At 46.9% G+C, this 18,329-nt stretch overlaps 1 protein-coding gene across 10 annotated transcripts in view; it reads right to left on the bottom strand.

Moving 5' to 3' along the window:
• Positions 1-18,329, bottom strand: part of SPDL1 (spindle apparatus coiled-coil protein 1) — a 466,199-nt gene that overhangs the window by 143,010 nt on the left and 304,860 nt on the right. For all 10 annotated transcript variants that reach the window (XM_073651106.1, XM_073651101.1, XM_073651105.1 and 7 more), the window contains one exon: positions 5,809-5,919. In XM_073651106.1, the coding sequence (XP_073507207.1) occupies positions 5,809-5,919 (111 nt within the window). The remainder of the gene's footprint in view (positions 1-5,808; positions 5,920-18,329) is intronic.

Below are 18,329 nucleotides of genomic sequence, written 5' to 3' on the forward strand. Positions count from 1 at the left end.
TGTCTGAACTGTCTCCTAACCTGCTTCCTGTTTTTCTCTATGTCCGTACCTTCCCTTTCTCCTGCATTGTCAGAACCAGCACTTGGCTTTACCTTGGCTCGTTCCTGTATTTGTTGCAATAACAGTTCCTGTATGAACTGTCTCCTAACCTGTCTCCGGTTTTTCTCTATGTCCGTACCTTCCCTTTTTCTGAAGATTCTGAACCTGCACCTAACTCCTACTCGTTGTCGCTGTACTTCCGTTTGTGAGTTTAGAGTCCACTCGCTACTTCATTGCAAGTATCTTGTGTGCATCTGGTTCTGCCTTTCCCTTCCAGTCTGTTCCATGTGAACAGAGCCCTGCCTCCTCTGCCCTGCCCCTTTGCTCACCGCTCCGGCAGTCTCGCTCTGCCCTGACCCTTTTGCTCACCGCTCCGGCAGTCTCGCTCTGCCCTGACCCTTTTGCTCACCGCTCCGGCAGTCTCGCTCTGCTCCTTTTGCTCACTGCTCCGGCAGTCTCGCTCTGACCCTTTTGCTCACCGCTCCGGCAGTCTCGCTCTGGCCCTTTTGCTCACCGCTCCGGCAGTCTCGCTCCGCCCTGACCCTTTTGCTCACCGCTCCGGCAGTCTGGCTCTGCCCTGACCCTTTTGCTCACCGCTCCGGCAGTCTCGCTCTGCCCTGACCCTTTTTCTCACCGCTCCGGCAGTCTCGCTCTGCCCTGACCCTTTTGCTCACCGCTCCGGCAGTCTCGCTCTGCCCTGACCCTTTTGCTCACCGCTCCGGCAGTCTCGCTCTGCCCTGACCCTTTTGCTCACCGCTCCGGCAGTCTCGCTCTGCACTGACCCTTTTGCTCACCGCTCCGGCAGTCTCGCTCTGCTCCTTTTGCTCACCGCTCCGGCAGTCTCGCTCTGACCCTTTTGCTCACCGCTCCGGCAGTCTCGCTCTGACCCTTTTGCTCACCGCTCCGGCAGTCTCGCTCTGACCCTTTTGCTCACCGCTCCGGCAGTCTCGCTCTGACCCTTTTGCTCACCGCTCCGGCAGTCTCGCTCTGTTCTGACCCTTTTGCTCACTGCTCCGGCAGTCTCGCTCTGCTCTGACCCTTTTGCTCACTGCTCCGGCAGTCTCGCTCTGTTCTGACCCTTTTGCTCACTGCTCCGGCAGTCTCGCTCTGTTCTGACCCTTTTGCTCACTGCTCCGGCAGTCTCGCTTTGCTCTGACCCTTTTGCTCACTGCTCCGGCAGTCTCGCTCTGCTCTGACCCTTTTGCTTAATGCTCCGGCAGTCTCGCTCTGCTCTGACCCTTTTGCTTACTGCTCTGGCAGTCTCGCTCTGCTCTGACCCTTTTGCTCACTGCTCCGGCAGTCTCGCTCTGCTCTGACCCTTTTGCTCACTGCTCCGGCAGTCTCGCTCTGCTCTGACCCTTTTGCTCACTGCTCCGGCAGTCTCGCTCTGCTCTGACCCTTTTGCTCACTGCTCCGGCAGTCTCGCTCTGCTCTGACCCTTTTGCTCACTGCTCCGGCAGTCTCGCTCTGTTCTGACCCTTTTGCTCACTGCTCCGGCAGTCTCGCTTTGCTCTGACCCTTTTGCTCACTGCTCCGGCAGTCTCGCTCTGCTCTGACCCTTTTGCTCACTGCTCCGGCAGTCTCGCTCTGCTCTGACCCTTTTGCTCACTGCTCCGGCAGTCTCGCTCTGCTCTGACCCTTTTGCTCACTGCTCCGGCAGTCTCGCTCTGCTCTGACCCTTTTGCTCACTGCTCCGGCAGTCTCGCTCTGCTCTGACCCTTTTGCTCACTGCTCCGGCAGTCTCGCTCTGCTCTGACCCTTTTGCTCACTGCTCCGGCAGTCTCGCTCTGCTCTGACCCTTTTGCTCACTGCTCCGGCAGTCTCGCTCTGCTCTGACCCTTTGCTCACTGCTCCAGGCGGCCTCGTCCTGCTCCACTCTCGCTCACCGCTCCAGACGGCCTCGTCCTGCTCTACTCTCGTTCATGGCTCCAGGCGGTCTCCTCTTGCTCTGCTCTTGCTCGCCGCTCCGGGTGGCCTCACTCTGCTGTGTATGTCCACCGCATCTGCGGTTCTGTTCCCGAGTCCCAGTCTGTACTGGGTCCTATCCACTCTGTGCTCCAACCTGTCATACCTCCCTGCCTGCATACCAGTCGTGCTTGCCAGCATCCACCCGTCTGCATACCAGCCGTGTCTGCCTATACCCACCAGTCTGTGTGCCAGCCTAACCTGCCTGTTCCTGTATTCCCCGGTGTGGGTCAACAGCCGTGTCTGGGGTCTGACCTGGAGTAGCACCTGGTCCCTCTGCTCAGTTCCTCCTTGGTGCACTGGTGTCGTATGCCGTCGTGCGACCTTGGTCGGATCAGGTGAATACTTAATTACGCCCCTCCAGGCATTCACTCTCCGGTACGGTCCAGTGGAATTACTACATATACACGCACACGCTAGTCAGTCCGGGCGCGTGCATTACAAAAAGCAGCGTAACAAACTCAGCCATGTGTGCCAGACTGCAAAGAGGCAAGACTTCCATGTCCTCACCAAGAGAACGACTTGACCATGCTCTCCTCCTCATCTTCCTCTTCCTCCCTATCCTCAGGCCATCCACGCTAAACATACGGTATCACAGTTGTGCAGGTAGTACCGTCTATAGCGCAAAAAACTAGCTCCTGTACTTCCTCACTGTCACCCAATCCACGTTGGGATGAGATGAGGCTGCGCTGTGTGTAATCACCCTGCATGGTTCCTTGCTCCATCTCATCGTGCTCCGCCTGCAATGCTTCCTCTTTAACTGTGAGCAGAGAGCGTTTCAGAAGAGAGAGAAACAGGTTAGAGACGCTAATTATTGTGTCATCGCCACTCACCATCTTTCTCCAGACGGCAAATGCAAGTTTTGGAGGATGGTGCAAATGTCTGACATCCATGTCCACTCCTGAGGTTTTGTGTGTGGAGTCTGCCCTGAATACCGATGGCCTTGTTGATGCTGGAACTCAACAACTACCCTCTTCTGCTCACAAATCCTTCCCAACATCTGCAATGTAGAGTTCAAAAGCGTGGGGACATCGCAGACCAGTTGGTGACCTGGAAGCTGCAAACGCTGCTGAAACACGGCAAGGGTGGCGGAAGCTGTAGCTGACTTTCTAAAATGGGCACACAGGCGGCGTACTTTGACAAGCAGATTCGGGTAGGTTTGAGAAACACCTGAACCACAAGGTTAAGCACATGGGCCAGGCATGGTACGTGTGTGAGCTCGCCTCACCTCAGAGCCACCACCAGGTTCTGACCATTGTCACACATGATCATGACTGGCTGTAGGTTCAGCGGTGTCATCCACAGATCTGCCTGCTTTTTCAGAGCTGTCCACAACTCTTCAGTGTTATGCGGTTTGTCACCTAAGCATATAAGCTTCAGCACAGCCTGTTGCCACTTGGTCGAGGCAGTGCTTCCACCCTGTGACTGATGTGGTCATTTCGGAGATGGAGGCTGAAGAGTAGGAGGTGGTGCAGGAGCTGTAGAATGTGGGGGCAACCCTAATTAACCCAGGGCCTGCAATCCTCGGTGTCGGGAGGACGTGTTCCGTCCCAAGATCCGACTGGGTCCCGGCTTCCACTATATTAACCTAGTGTGCCGTCAGCGAGATGTACTGTCACTGCCCACAATCACTTGTCCACATGTCCGTGGTTAGGTGGACTTTCCCAGTAACTAGGAAACCCCTTTTGAGCGTGAGATGAGGTTGTTGGCAAAGTGCCAGGTTGTGTAACATTTATTTCTCATAGTAGGGAAGTGGTTTACCTTAAAATGGGTTTCTTAGATGCAAATGAGGTGTGCTTTGCGGCTGTGGAAGTGGTGAAGGATCTGAGCTCACTTTTTGGGGGTATTTAGTCCTTTTGCATTTAAGGATATGATGTTTAAGTTCGCCATAGTAGTTCTGAGTGTGCGTTTGACTTATATGGCCAACTGCTGCATGTCCAAACAGGAAGGCGACTATATTCACATTGGAAACAGAAGGGGAGGGGTGACAAACAAGATAAACCAATATCAACAGTACAAAGCAGAAGCAGTAAGATAGATACTCCAGCATAAACTAAGAAGGAAACTTTGTAACACGGGAGCATAGAGGTTGTACAAGACAACGACTTGGGCTCCCACCCTATTGGGGGAAGAAGAGTGGAGACCATGACAGAATAACCTCCTCTAAATATGCTGGAAAACATGAATGATCACCAGTAGATTTAACAGTACAGCACAGGAGCCCAGGGATCCTTAGCTGAAATTGTTGAGAAGGAATAGGGAGTGTTGTTCCCTTTAAGAAAATGTGGAAGAGTTGAATCAGTACGGCCGCAGGGAGCAGCAGCCAGCGCCCCTGATGTATGGTGAACTCCCAAAGCAGGAGTGAAGGGCCCCAGCTCAGACTCAAGGGCAGAGGGAGAAGTCTGAGGAGTTTTACATGTGGATGCACTATCCTGCTTCTTTTCCGCACGGTAATAGCAGCCTTCTTGTGCGGAGGTGGAAGACAGCGTGGAGTCAGCATGCAGTCGTCACTCTCACAGCATGGGGATCAGATCGAGAGTTCCCTCCAGGCACCAGAAGTGAGGAGGAAGCAGTCTCCAGGACTGGAGACTGGGGCGGAGGCGAACGTATTTCCTCACATAGTTGGTGGCCATCTTGCGGGGCAGCACAGGTAAGAGTTGGGGGCAGACATGGAGAGCTAGAGGCATCACAAGGACAGCAGACGGCCAGGTGAGTTACCTCTGTGGTCGCAGCAGGATCCGGACGGTGATGAAAGGGAGATCTTTGTGGTGAGGTAGGGGAAAGCTCCGGCCTGCTTCGCTTCCAGTCGCTGAGTGCCCCACCGTCTGCAGGTCCTGTAGTGGCTTTATGCGGGCGTAGGAAGCTTTCAATGTCTCCCCGGTGAGATGGGGCACAGGATGAGGATCTCGTATTTTTGCCAACTTTGCCCATGATAAAATAAGGTTTGCCTGTGATTTTTTTCCTGGATGGAGTAGAGGGGCCTAAAAGAGTGCACCTTTACAGGCTCATGGCTAACCACGCCCATTTTTCAAAGCTTTTAACTGGCGTAAAAGCTTTGATGAATCAGGCCCAATGTCATCATCTTTACTGGTATGCCTAGTTCATCTATGCCCATAAAAGTATCCCACGGAGTGCCGTGGTCAACAACAAATAAAAGAAAAACTACTGGCCCATAGCAAAGTTTTCTTTTTTTTTTAAGCAGAATATAAAATGAAGGCTGCTTCATCATTGGTAACAATGGGCAGCAAAGACAGTTTTTCTTTTAGAATAATTCATAACTCTTCAAATATAGCTTAAATTGCACAGCAGTCTTAGAGCCGATAATTATATCATCATGAAGTTCACAGGAAGTCAGACTGACTTCCTACATACACATTAGTGCATGTACTGACAGGAAATGTAAAGATGTAACTGAGTTGGGATAAAGTGCAATAACCAGCGAGAATATTGATTGTGAGAAGGCATTTGAAATGAATTTAAACACACCGTTGCTGGCAATGCTTAGTTAAAGGAAATCAATGACTGTTCAAATCTGCACAATCACCTTTGCTTGGTTTGAACAGTCTTTATGTGTTGACAAATTGTATCCTTGGCATGGTCAAACAGTTCAGTGCACCTTCTCACCAACTGGTTTCCATTCATTTCCTCCTGTGAAACAAGAACTTTTAATCCGATCAATGCACAATAATGAAGTAGGGAAGGTGCGGTTAACAGTTTGGCCATTCCAAGGGTGCACTGAACGCCTACACATGGTTTTAACATTTATTTTGCGCTGACAGACTCCCATTAACATTACAACTATACCTTCATTCGGTGCATTTGCTGTCTGGAGAAAGCATGTTGTTTCTGAAGCGACTGGTACTGAACTTTCATACCGATCAGCTTGCATTCCATTTCTGCTCTACGGTTATCCACCTGAAAGATGCAAAGTACATGTCAGAAACCAACACCACTTGGTCTTGCATTTCTATTTTGAAAAGTATTTTCAAGAGACAGTCATATGCCTTCTGCTTCAATTAATTCTGAAGCCACTGTAAAATGTGTAGATGTAAAAGGAGTAATTTGAAGTTGATGGCCACTTCATATTGTTAGTGCAGTTTTCTTCCAAATGACCAGCACTTCTGTCCATAAAGTGGCTATTGATGAAGGAACATGTGACCAGACCTGAATCATCCTCCTCCAATAGAAAATCAGCTTTCCCACGTGAGCCATTTTACAATTGGAGGAGGCGGATTAAAAGGTCTGGTCACATGTGCTTCCCCAGCATGTATTGTATGGTCAAAAGTGCTGGTTAGTTTGCTAGAAAAACTGGAACAGGAGGAAATGGCTGACCTCTTTACAAATTTCTTTGACACCTTCAGAGCAGGAATGAATGTGTCGCATGGATTTATGACATTCTACATCAACTAAGGAATGTGCTCATTAGATCTGTGGGGTCATCACAACCCTGGACCAGACCTCAATCACAGGATAATAAAACTTTCACACTCCTTATCTATGAACTATTTCAATAGAATATATTTTGTGGTATACTAGCCTGAAGAAGAGACCTGAGTAGTTTTGAAAGCTTGCAATTTGTTACCATCTTTTCAGTTAGCCATTAAAAGGTATCAACCACTGAGGACTCTCAAATCTAAATATTTTTATAAATTTCATTAATCCAAAAATATAATCCACATATTAACATTGAATAAGAATAAATACATGAGATATTCCCTGTAGATAGTTCATATCAAAAAGATAAAAGAAAGCTTCACCTGCAGGCAATATGTCACAGAATAGGAATAGTGGAAAAAAAATTATATATACTGTACTTTTCTAAGAAAAGCTTTAGGAAATCTGCTATTGTAGTCATTAACATGCCTTGTGTTGTAAGCATGAGTCTAGTGGGTGATCCTATTAAGCGATAGTAATTCACAGCTAGCTCTGCAGAGAAGAATAACAAAGTATGAGCACCCACTGGGCTCAAAAATACATGTGTGTGTCTGTGCGCACATATAGTATATATGTGTGTGTGCGTGTGTGCATATATAACATTTTTTTTCATTAGAGTGACAATGTGTTCTATAGAAAAAATAAAAATTGATTTTATTTAAAGTTTCACCCCCTATAATTGTTACACAATGATCTGTAATATCCTTTAAAAAACAGTTTATTTTGGTTGTGTTTAAAAGGTGGCTCAATGTTAGCCATTGAACACTTAATAGCTGTTAAAATAGGATTTGGGTAGTTTTAATATACAGCAGCAATAAGGACCCCACTGCTCTTTGAAACTCTCTCCAATTTATTTATTTGTAAAGAATATTTATTATGATTAGTTTATATTTCCTGTTTCAAAGTAAATTTGCCAGATTACAGACAACATTCAGTATTTTTCACTGTTTTAGGTAACTCTGATCTCTCAATATTTATGCAGCACCCTACACCACTCCCATTGTGTCTTTTACTGTCCAATTACATTTTCGCCTGAAATTCACTTACCTTAATTTATAATAGTAATTTGCAATTGTTGATGAGCGATATTAGAGGGATTTGCAGCATTTAGGGTAGGGATACATGAATCCCTGAGTATTCCGCCACTGTCCAGCCCACACTGGAAGTGAATGGACCGGAGGGCGAGCATGTGCAGTAGTGCTCCATTCACCGCCCTAGCCAATAAAGTTTGTTGAAAGGCTCAGTGTAGGACAGTCAACAAACTCTGCGGGTTTTAGCCCCTCCCTTAGTCATTAGCATAGGTTGCTAATGACAAAGGAGAAGGTGCACAGCCAAATATACAGGAATCCGCTCATCCCTAGCAGTAATGTATCAAACTTAAATGAAATGTGGTTTTATGTTTGCCATTTAGGTATCCCACAGGTTTAGTCACTGTTGTCAGAAAAATATGGCTTCTTCAAATTGAAGTGTAAGAGGAATGTGGTTAATTGGAGGGACAGGGCAGTATTACCGGTTTCAAGCTGTCATCAAATCGGCAGGTGTTGGCCAGGTTTAATTTCCTGCACTGTACAGAAGTGCAACCAACATGGACCAGTGGTACCGTCGCAGCTAACGAAGTACTTCGGTTCTGGGGAAAACAAATATCCTACCACGCAACAATATCACGTGATCAGTAAGGTGATGAGTCTGTTTAGTCAATGGAAGAGTCTCAAGAAGAAAGCTAAATGGCAAACCAAAACACAAGAATCCAATGAGAAGGAATTTGTTAATAAACTTGATGACTTGTTTAATGTCTCTCATGCTGATGCCATGAAACTTTTAAAACTTCAAGGAGACCGTGACTTTTTGCTTGCTCAAAGAGAAGAAGGTTGTTGTGAAAGCAAGGGAAAATTAGACAGAAAGCTGGCCAATGTTGAGGAAAGGAAGCAAAACAAAGAAAAAAGGAAACTGAGCTAGTTCAGCAGTCGATAGCATCGGCTTAACTTTGCAGTAGCAGCGACAAAAGCGCTTCCAAAAACGATAGTTATAAGGGTGAAGGGCATTTTAGTCCAAGAAACGCAAGTCTAAGACCTCTCAACATTGTGACTCCGGAAGTTGATGCAGCTCTAAACAGAACTAATACCAGTGACAGAAAGGTGACCTTTTTGCTGCTGCTTCTCAGTCTCTTGCAATGATTCAGATAGATTCCCTATTCAACATGAGACTATTAGACAGGCTTGAGATTGCAGTAAATGTTATCAAAGCTTCCTTCGATACCAGTGGTCCACTGACTGTAAAATAGGACGGGAAAAGGTTTGCAAATCAGACCTGCAATGAAATTGCTGAGCGACTGGCAGTACTATTGTCAGGAGGAGGAACTGAAGTTGTTGTCCATCCCAGAGATAGCCTTAGCTAGGAGTGCTGTTGGGTATGATTGAGGTTCTGCAGGATTGGCAGCTCTTGGATAAAGTGAAGTTTATGTCATTCGACTAGACTGGTACAAAGGCTGGTGCGTGCGTCCTCTTGCAACAGAAACTGCAGAAAGAACTACTCAGTTTGCCATGTAGCCACAACATTCATGAGCTAATTATTGCAAGCGTGTTTGAAAAATTGAGGCCGTAATCAACAGGTCCAAATATAAAGTTGTTCTAGACATTTTTGGCTGCCTGGGATCAACTGGATAAAATCAAATTTTCAGCTGGAATGGAAGATGACATTGTTTCAACTGAACTACAGTAGGTCCACTTAAGAAGTGTGTAGTTGAATTTTGCAAAAAACAGCTTGCACAATGCCATCCAAGAGATAATTACAAGAAATTGTTAACACTGCCACTCCTGTTACTTGGTTTGCCAGCAAACCCAGACGTACACATCAACACTCCAGGAACCTACCATTGGGCCAGATGGATGGGCAAAATTATATATGCTTTGAAGATCTTCATATTTCATCATCAATTTTGTTTAACTTTGACAAAGTTAAAAACTATCAGTCAATTTAACAGTTTTACACTCCACTTATACGTGAAGGCTTGGCACCTTTGTTAGATCTCAGCCACATTACCGTGAAATAATTTGGTACTACTACAAGAACTTGTAACATACAAAGAAATCAATGCGCCTGTTGCTGAGGCAGTAATAAAAACTTTCAACGGACACCTGTGGTACCTTAGTGAGATTATGGTGTTTTTTTGACAATGAGGTTCCAACCACAGAAAAGTTTGAGATGGTACTGGCTCTGCATAAGGAAGGCAACAATGTCTGCTCAACTCATGTGCAGCTTGCCGAAGACCTTGTGCACACGAGAAGCTTTATCACTAGGTCATCCAACACAAAAAAAAAATATGTTTCTTTCGTAATATGTATTAGGGAGGCAATGAAAACATTTTTGTGCAAATTTTTAGGTCTCACCCCAGGGAATCACTCTCTTTGGTGTGACTGTAACGTACACAAAATTTCGTAACATTGAGCTGCCAGTAAACAATCACAAAATTAACAATTGCAATAAATGTCTTGCAGCAAAGTAAATATCAAACTTTACAGTAGTTTCGCTTTTTTTTAACGAAACACGCTTTATTTGGTTCAGGATAATCATAGCAATGCTTCTCCACACACTGGAGAAAAACTGCTTCAGGTCTTCTTGAGTTATTAGTGATGAATTGAGTATACTCATGAGTTCAATGGACAGGTCAACGGCATCATTCATGATTTTCAATCTGGCGACTTTTGAGACTGGATCATTGTAACTTGCATTAGTGTGTCACAGACAAGGATCTTGATGAATAAAATCTTGGTTTATTTGCAGTGCAACACACAGTTTTTTTTGAGTTGGACAACATGAAGTTTCTTGTGTGACACAATGTCTTTGGCTAGGTGCACGCGAGTTGAGCAGACATTGTTGCCTTCCTTCTGCAGAGCCGTTATCATCTCAACCTTTTCTATGGTTGGAACCTCACTTTCAAAAAGCCAGACCCACCATAATCTCAGTGTGGTACGACAGGTGTCTGTTGAAAGTTTTAATTGCTACTTCAGCAACATATGCTTTGATTCCTTTGTATGCTATGAGTTATTGCAGTAATGTCAAGTCCTTTAGCAGCGATGTGGCTGGGATCTGACAGAGATACCAAGCTTTCAAGTATAAGTGGACAATAAAAGTGCAAAATTAACAGTTTTTTTTTCATTTTGACTAAGTTAAACGAAATTGATAACAAAACATGAAGATCTTCAGAGCGTATATCACTTTGGCCATCCATCGGGACCAATGTTAGGTGCCTGGAGTGTTATAATGTGTATGTCTGAGTTTGCCAGTGAATCATGGAACAGGAGTGCTAGTGTTAATTATTCCTTGTAATCATCTCTTGGATGGCATTGTACTGACTGGTTGGTGCAATATTCAACTAGACACTCCTTAAGTGGACCTAGCTCAGTTAAAACTGTGACATCTTCCATTCCAGCCAAAAACTTGGTTTTATGTAGTTGAAAACATCTCTAGAACAACTTTATATTTAGACTTGTTGATTATGGACCCAATTTATCAAACAACTGAAGTATATAGAAACTGGTACTAAACCTAGCATGTTAACAGAAGAAGGGGTTTAAGTAATTCAAGGGCCCTGGTAACTTTAACAAGGCTTTGATTAGGCACTCTACCCCAATATTGACCTTTTCTATTGGCGGCCCCCCCAAGGCCAGATCTGGACCATAAGACACTCGTCTAGTCTCAATGATCATCTGATGGCTCAACATCTACTTAACACTGTGTTATCAAGTGTAAATTTAGCCTACCAGAATCCAGAATGCCAAAGGGTTTCCAAAAAAACAGCTGGAATATCTAGTACTTTATTATAATCAAACTACCCTTATTTTGTTTCCTTCCCGTGCTTAAGGGAATGTATTTAAGCCGGAAATGATACCTATAGTTCACTATTCCCATCTTGGGGAATTTCTGGTTACTGTATCCTAGCCATGTACTAACAGCTGATACAACCAGAACAGGTAAAAAAGAGATCTGAGTGATTTCATATAAGAAAAAATCCACATCCACCATGTAGGGATGATAGGATTTATCCTATTCTCTATAATGGCATCAATATACAACTTAAGTGTATGCTAATAATACAATCCAATCATGAAGACTGGTAGTTGAAAACAGTTCAAATGCAAAATAGATTAGATATTTCAGCAAAAGAAAAACCCCAGGAATCCAACTGATAACCATCACCCAATGCAACATTTTTTGTATTTCTTCCCTAAGGAAGCGACCCAATCAGAAAGATATAGACCTCAAGTGGTATTGGTCAAATCTCAGATTGTCTTAAACCAAGGTAATTAGGACTCCATACTATCAACTATGTACCTTATGGACATATCATCCTGTGCTTAAGAGATAATCAGAACGGTCTTACCTCACTTCGAAAGGCATTTGTCTCATCTAGTAAAGAGATTCCCTCTTCGCCACAGGAGTCTCACAGGTAAGGAGACATTTTAACTTATCCATCGATTCCTCCCCCGATAGATTACAGAGTTGCCGTTTCATCATTTTTTAATCTTTTGAAACGGTCTTCATAGTGCCTTGGGGATACACCATGCCATACCAGGCAGTGTTCCCCCTCCGGAATGTCCTTAGGGATTTTTCTACCCAGGGGATACACTGAGCCAACTAGGCCATGTCCCCTGTCCGGAGATGCTGTACTGGCCTTGGTCCCCCGGGGATACACCATGCCATACCAGGCAGTGTTCCCCTCGCCAGAAGTGATGGCTGCTGTTCCGTCACTCTTAATCCTCCAGGAGGGTGAACTGAACTGTCTCAGCAGTCCATCTTATGACATCAGACCGGGAGGATCGACTGGACTTATACTGGTTCTGTTCAGCCTAGCCATGTCTAAGTTACTGAACCCCTAGAAGGATAACCTGGAACCAACTGAGATACCAACCAGTCCAAGTCATGATCCCAGCCCTGAAACTGGACTTGCACAACCGTGACCCATTCCAACAGGAAGGATAACTGGGATCTGGATGTTAAATGCAGACCAGTCCAATAAGCTATCCAAGTAAAAGGGATTTATTGGAATCTGTTGGACTGATGTTAGCAATTCAGCACCCGACTGGGCCCCTGTACTCACTATTATTCTTACAGAGGTTGCTATAGACAGTCCATTGTGTTTCATAATTCATGGCTGCTCCAGCCATGTACTCAAGGCTCCTACATCCAGAGGACAGGAAACCACCTTGAAGGAGGAAGTGGGAGTTGCCTTTTTATATTGTGCTCTTGGCTTCTTGTCCAGCAATAGGGGCAGATCCCACTTTCTCTATGGTGCTGTCATGGGTGAGGGGAGAACACGGTTACTTACCGGTAGCCGATTTTTCATGAGCCCATGACAGCACACCTGGAGAGAGAGGGATCCACCCCACCAAGGACAGGAAACCGTCTGAAATAAAAGGGCGGTACCTCTCCCTCGCTTCAGTTGTTTACAGAGCATTGAGAGGACCTCCCAAAGAGGTTAGGCATAAACCCAACACCTACAATATATATACATATATATAACACCCAAAACAGTGCACACCAGGGTGTGAGAAACAGAAAAAATAGGGAGGGAACACTACGGGTGCTGTCATGGGCTCAGGAAAAACCGGCTACCGGTAAGTAACAGTGTTTTCCCCTCACCCATGACAGCACACCTGGAGAGAATTTTGGAGAATTATGAGCAGCCAAGGGAGGGACCACCGCCTGAAGTACCCTTCACCAAAAGGTAAGGTCAGAGGACAGATCCAACCAATAGTGTTTAAAGAAGGTGGATGGTGTAGACCAAGTAGCAGCTCTACATATCTGATCGATTGAGACATCGGCCCTTTCCGCCCAGGAGGTTGCGACGGCTCTGGTGGAATGAGCCCTGACATTGTCTGGGGCCGGAACTCCTGTGGACGTATATGCTAGACAAATGGCCTCCCTAAGCCACCTAGAAATGGTACCCTTGGACACCCCGTGACCTTTCCTATTCCCCTGAAAGGCCAGGAACAAGGAATGGTCCTTCCTCCATACACTAGTCATGTTAATGTACTGTAGTAGTGATCTTCTAACATCTAGGTTATGGAATCTAACTTCCCCTGGGTTTTTAGGATTGCTGCAAAACGAGGGAAGCACAATCTCCTGGTTACAGTGAAATCTAGATACCACTTTGGGAAGGTATGCTGGATCTGGACGCAAGGTGACTATCATCATAAATTTGTGTGTAGGGAAGATTAACCGAAAGGGCCTGCAGGTCACCCACCCTACGAGCAGACGTTAAGGCCACTAAGAAGATGGTTTTAAGGGTGAGGATCTTAGGGAGACATCCTGTAGGGGTTCGAACGGGTCACTGGTAAATGCATTCAAGACCAAATTCAGGTCACAGGAAGGAACTCTTAGGGACCGAACCGGTCTGGCTCTGGCACAGGACTTGATAAACCTTGAGACCCATCTGTTCCCCGCCAAGTTACAATTAAAGAGCGCCCCCAATGCCGACACCTGAACTTTAAGAGTCCCCGTGGCTAGACCTAGGTCGCGCCCCTTTTGCAGAAACTCCAGGATTCCCCTGATTGGAGGTTTGTCTGATAACGGGGTATCTATAAATTCTAGGAATTTACTCCAGACTCGATTATAAATTTTTGTCGTTATTGGTTTCCTACTACCCAGCAAGGTAGAGACTAATCCTGGTGAAAACCCGTTGCTACTTAGTAGTGACCTCTCAAATTCCACGCCGCAAGATGGAAACCTCTGGCTTGGGCGTGGAATACTGGTCCCTGAATGAGAAGGTCCGGCCTCTCTGGTAGAACCCAGGGATCTGAAACCAACATTAGTCGGAGCAGGGAGAACCAAGGCCTCTTGGGACAAAAAGGGGCTATAAGAATTACCCTTGCGCCTTCCTCCCAAATCTTCCTCACCACTACTGAAAACATTACTAACGGGGGAAAGGCATAGGCCTTCCTGAACTTCCAAGGGATCTGTAGGGCATCCACGGCATGGGGACTTTCTGCTGGATTTAAGGAACAGAATCGGTCTACCTTTCTGTTCACTCTTGTGGCGAACAGGTCTATGTCTGGCTGCCCCCATAACTGGACAATCTGTTGGAAGACCTCCGGGTTTAAGCTCCATTCCTCCTGTCTTAGGGTATGGCAACTGAGAAAATCTGCTTTTACGTTTTCTACCCCCTTTATGTGAAGGGCACTGAGGGATGGGAAGTGTCGCTCTGCCAGATGAAGGATTCTGTCTGCCACAGCCATCAGAGCGTGATCTTGTTCCCCCCTGATGATTCACATAGGCTACTGATGTTCGGTTGTCGGTCTGACCTGGACGTGGTGACCCTGAATGTGAGGAAGGAAGCCTATGAGGGATCTCTCTACTGCCCAAAGCTCCTTTATGTTTGAAGATGCCCCCATCTCGTGGTATGTCCAGTGACCCTGTATTGAGAGCTCTGCCAGATGACCCGCCCATCCGGAACTGCTCGCATCGGTCATAACCACCCGATCGACTGGTCTGGACCACTGTACGCCTGAGGTCAGATTTCCCCTGTCTGTCCACCACGAAAGGGAATCTACAGCTTCTGGGGAGAGAGAGAACTTGCTTTCTAAATGCCCGTTGAAGGACCGCTGCGCTGACAGGACCTCCCACTGAAGAAGTCTCATATGCCCCTGAGCCCATTTGACTGCTGGGAGACAGGCCGTCATAGAGCCCAGGACGGACATTGCCTCTCTTAGGGACATCACTGGAGATTGCATGGCTTTCAAGACTAAAAGGAGCAATTTGCGGACCTTGTCTTCTGGGAGGAAGCAGGCTTGGAGATAAGAGTCTAGGATTAGACCTAGGAAGGTCTGGGTCCTTGAGGGGGTTAGTTTTGACTTTTGGGAATTTACCAACCACCCTAGCTGATGCAACACTGTCGTGACTTCTAGAAGTTGACTGGAGCAGTGGGCTTCTAATTTCCCTACTATTAAGAAATCGTCTAAATAGGGCACGATAACTACGTTCTTGATTCGTAGAAAGGCTGTTACTTCCGCTATTAGTTTTGTAAATATTCTTGCGGCTATGGAGAGGCCGAAGGGTAGGGCAGCAAGCTGAAAATGCCTCAGCTCTTCCTGAATGAACAGGGCTACTCTCAGATACTTCTGGTAGCCTGGATGAATTGGGACATGATAATATGCATCCTTCAAGTCTATTACTGCCATAAATCAATTGTGGTGTAAGAGCTTCACTGCCGAGCTCACTGACTCCATCTTGAAGGTCTGATTTTCTATTAACTGGTTCAGACTCCTGAGGTTGATGATGGTCCTTAGGGGCCCGTTGTTTTTTTTTTATCATGAACAGAGGGGAATAGAATCCCTTACCTCTTTGTGGTATCGGCACTTCGAGAAGGACTCGTTTCCTTACTAGCTCTAATATCTATGCTTCCAGTGTTATCTATTCTTCCTGGACCTTCCTTTTGGGGGTAACCACAAAGGTCCGACAAGGGATCTGGCTGAACCGTATCTTCAGGCCACCACTTACAATGTTCAAAATCCAGGGGTTTGCTGTAATTACTTTCCAAGCTGGAAAAAAGTGGGAAAGCCTCCCCCCAACCTCCGGCATGGCGTCATTGGGAGGATCTCTTTGTATTTGAGGACGGTCCCCCAAACATATAGCCCGACTCCTTTTTGGACTTGGTCTCCCATCTTCTCCTGTCTCCTGGAGGGCGACCCCGATTAAATTTCCTCCTCCGAAAACCAAACCTTTTTGAATCCACTGAAAATCCTGGGAACCCTTTGTTTTTATCGCCCGCCTTTGCTAAAAGGTCTTCCAACTTTTGTCCAAACAGGAGTCTACCATCACACGGGAGGGAACACAATTTATGCTTTGACTGTAGGTCGCCTGGGCAACCTTTGAGCCACGAGGCCCGTCTGTCAGCATTAGATAGACCTGCTGCTCTAGCTGAAAGCCTGATAGAGTCTGCTGAAGAGTCCGCCAGGAAGGCCGATGCTGCCTGCATTAGGGGTAGATTTGAAAGGATTCTATCCCTAGAGACCTTTTTATCCTTAAGCTGGTCCTCCAACTGTTGGAGCCACACCATTAGGGATCTTGCCACACAGGTGCCCGCTACAGCTGGCTTCAGGCCTCCTGCTGCAGCTTCCCAAGTATGACAGAGAAAGGAGTCAGCCTTTTTATCAAGGGCATCTTTTAGGACGCCTGAGTCCTCCAAGGGCAGGCAAGATTTTTTGGACGACCTGGCTACAGTCCCGTCAACTTTGGGGATCTTATCCCAAGGCTCAGAGTCCTTCTCTTCGAAGGGGTACTTTCTTTTAGAGAAGGAGGGTAAGGCCCCTGATCTTTCTGGTCTCTTCCACTCTCGGTCAATGAGGCCCTGAATTTTAGTGTTTACCGGAAAGGAGCGCCTCTTTCTTTCTCCAAGGCGAGCAAACATAATGTCTTCCCGGGATTGGAATGCTTTCTCCTCCCCCAGACCCATGGTTGATCTGACTGCTCTAACCAGTCTGTCCGTACTCTCAATGGGAAAACAGGGTCTACCGTTATCCGATGAGGAAGAGGATGATGAATCACTCAGCCACAGATCCTCGAACTGGGAGGAATCAGAGTTGGAGGAGACATCTCTATGGGATCTTTCCTTCCCTCTAAGCAACCCATTCAGGGACCCCTGAACCTCTGCGTGGACTATAGACTTTAAATTAGATGCGAAATCCAGGGAATTTTCCGCTATAGTTTTAGCAACGCAGTTCGGGCAAAGCGGCCTTTGCCAATCTATGGGGAGGGAAGTTTGGCATGGGGCACACATTCTGTGCTTTTGCTTGGCGCTACTCTTCTTAGGCTCCTATAAAAGGAAGCACATAAGAGACTTCCCATTACTAAAAGGTGACATTCACGAAGATCACTCACCCCTGGAAGTCACAAACGGGTACCGGATTCGGAGGCTGTAGCGGGACAGATGATTCCTTTCTGGATGGACCAGAGGCGCTTGACACCTTGCTCCTGCGGCTGCCACTGCGATTGCTCGAGCGGCTGTCGGTGTGAGAGGCATCCCTCTGCTTCTTCTGTTGCTGAGGGGGGGGGGGGGGGGTTAGCTGCTGCTCTTGGCTATCCTGGTCAGCCATGCTTCAGAAGCGTACCACGCTTTCAGGATAACCCCCCTCCTCCTAAAATAGGGCCATCCAGCACCTCCTCCGGTTCATGGTGCCCCCCCCCCTTCCCAGGCCGGAGCTTCATCGAAAAAAAAAAAGGCCTGGAACGCTTCACAGGGCGCCGCCATCTTGGAACGGGCGCCGCCTCCTGACATCATCTGGCACGCCTCTCCCAGAGTGCCCCGCGCCATGGCGTCAGACACGTCATACCCGGAAGTTACTGCGCGGCCGGCAGAAGCGGCAGGGGGAGGGCAGCGCAGCGGTCTATGTGAGGACGGAACCTGCCTCACCGCGTGCGCCCACTCGGACGCAGGAACCCAGGGGAGCTGCGGACGGTGCTTCTGGAGACTGGAAGGCGGTGCACAGGCCAGTGCCTGCTCTTCCACACCTGAACAGCCCCAGGTAAGTCTTCTTTCTTCCAGACAGGTTCCCCATCAAGGACAGGAAACCAAATGAAGCGAGGGAGAGGTACCGCCCTTTTATTTCAGACGGTTTCCTGTCCTTGGTGGGGCGGATCCCTCTCTCTCCAGGTGTGCTGTCATGGGTGAGGGGAAAAACTTGGTTCTATCCAGTTGAAAAAAATCTCTAGAACAACTTTATATTTGGACTTGTTGATTACGGCCACAATTTATCAAACACTCTTGCAATAATTAGCTCGTGAATGTGGTGCCTACACGGCAAACTCAGAATTTCTTTCTGCATTTTCTGTTGCAAGAGGACGCATGCACTAGCCTTTGAACCAGTGTTAAAACTGGTCGTATCGAATGACAAACT

Source organism: Phyllobates terribilis, unplaced genomic scaffold, assembly GCF_046119375.1.
Source record: "Phyllobates terribilis strain yellow unplaced genomic scaffold, ASM4611937v1 Scaffold_11__3_contigs__length_659146591, whole genome shotgun sequence".
Lineage (NCBI taxonomy): Eukaryota > Metazoa > Chordata > Amphibia > Anura > Dendrobatidae > Phyllobates > Phyllobates terribilis.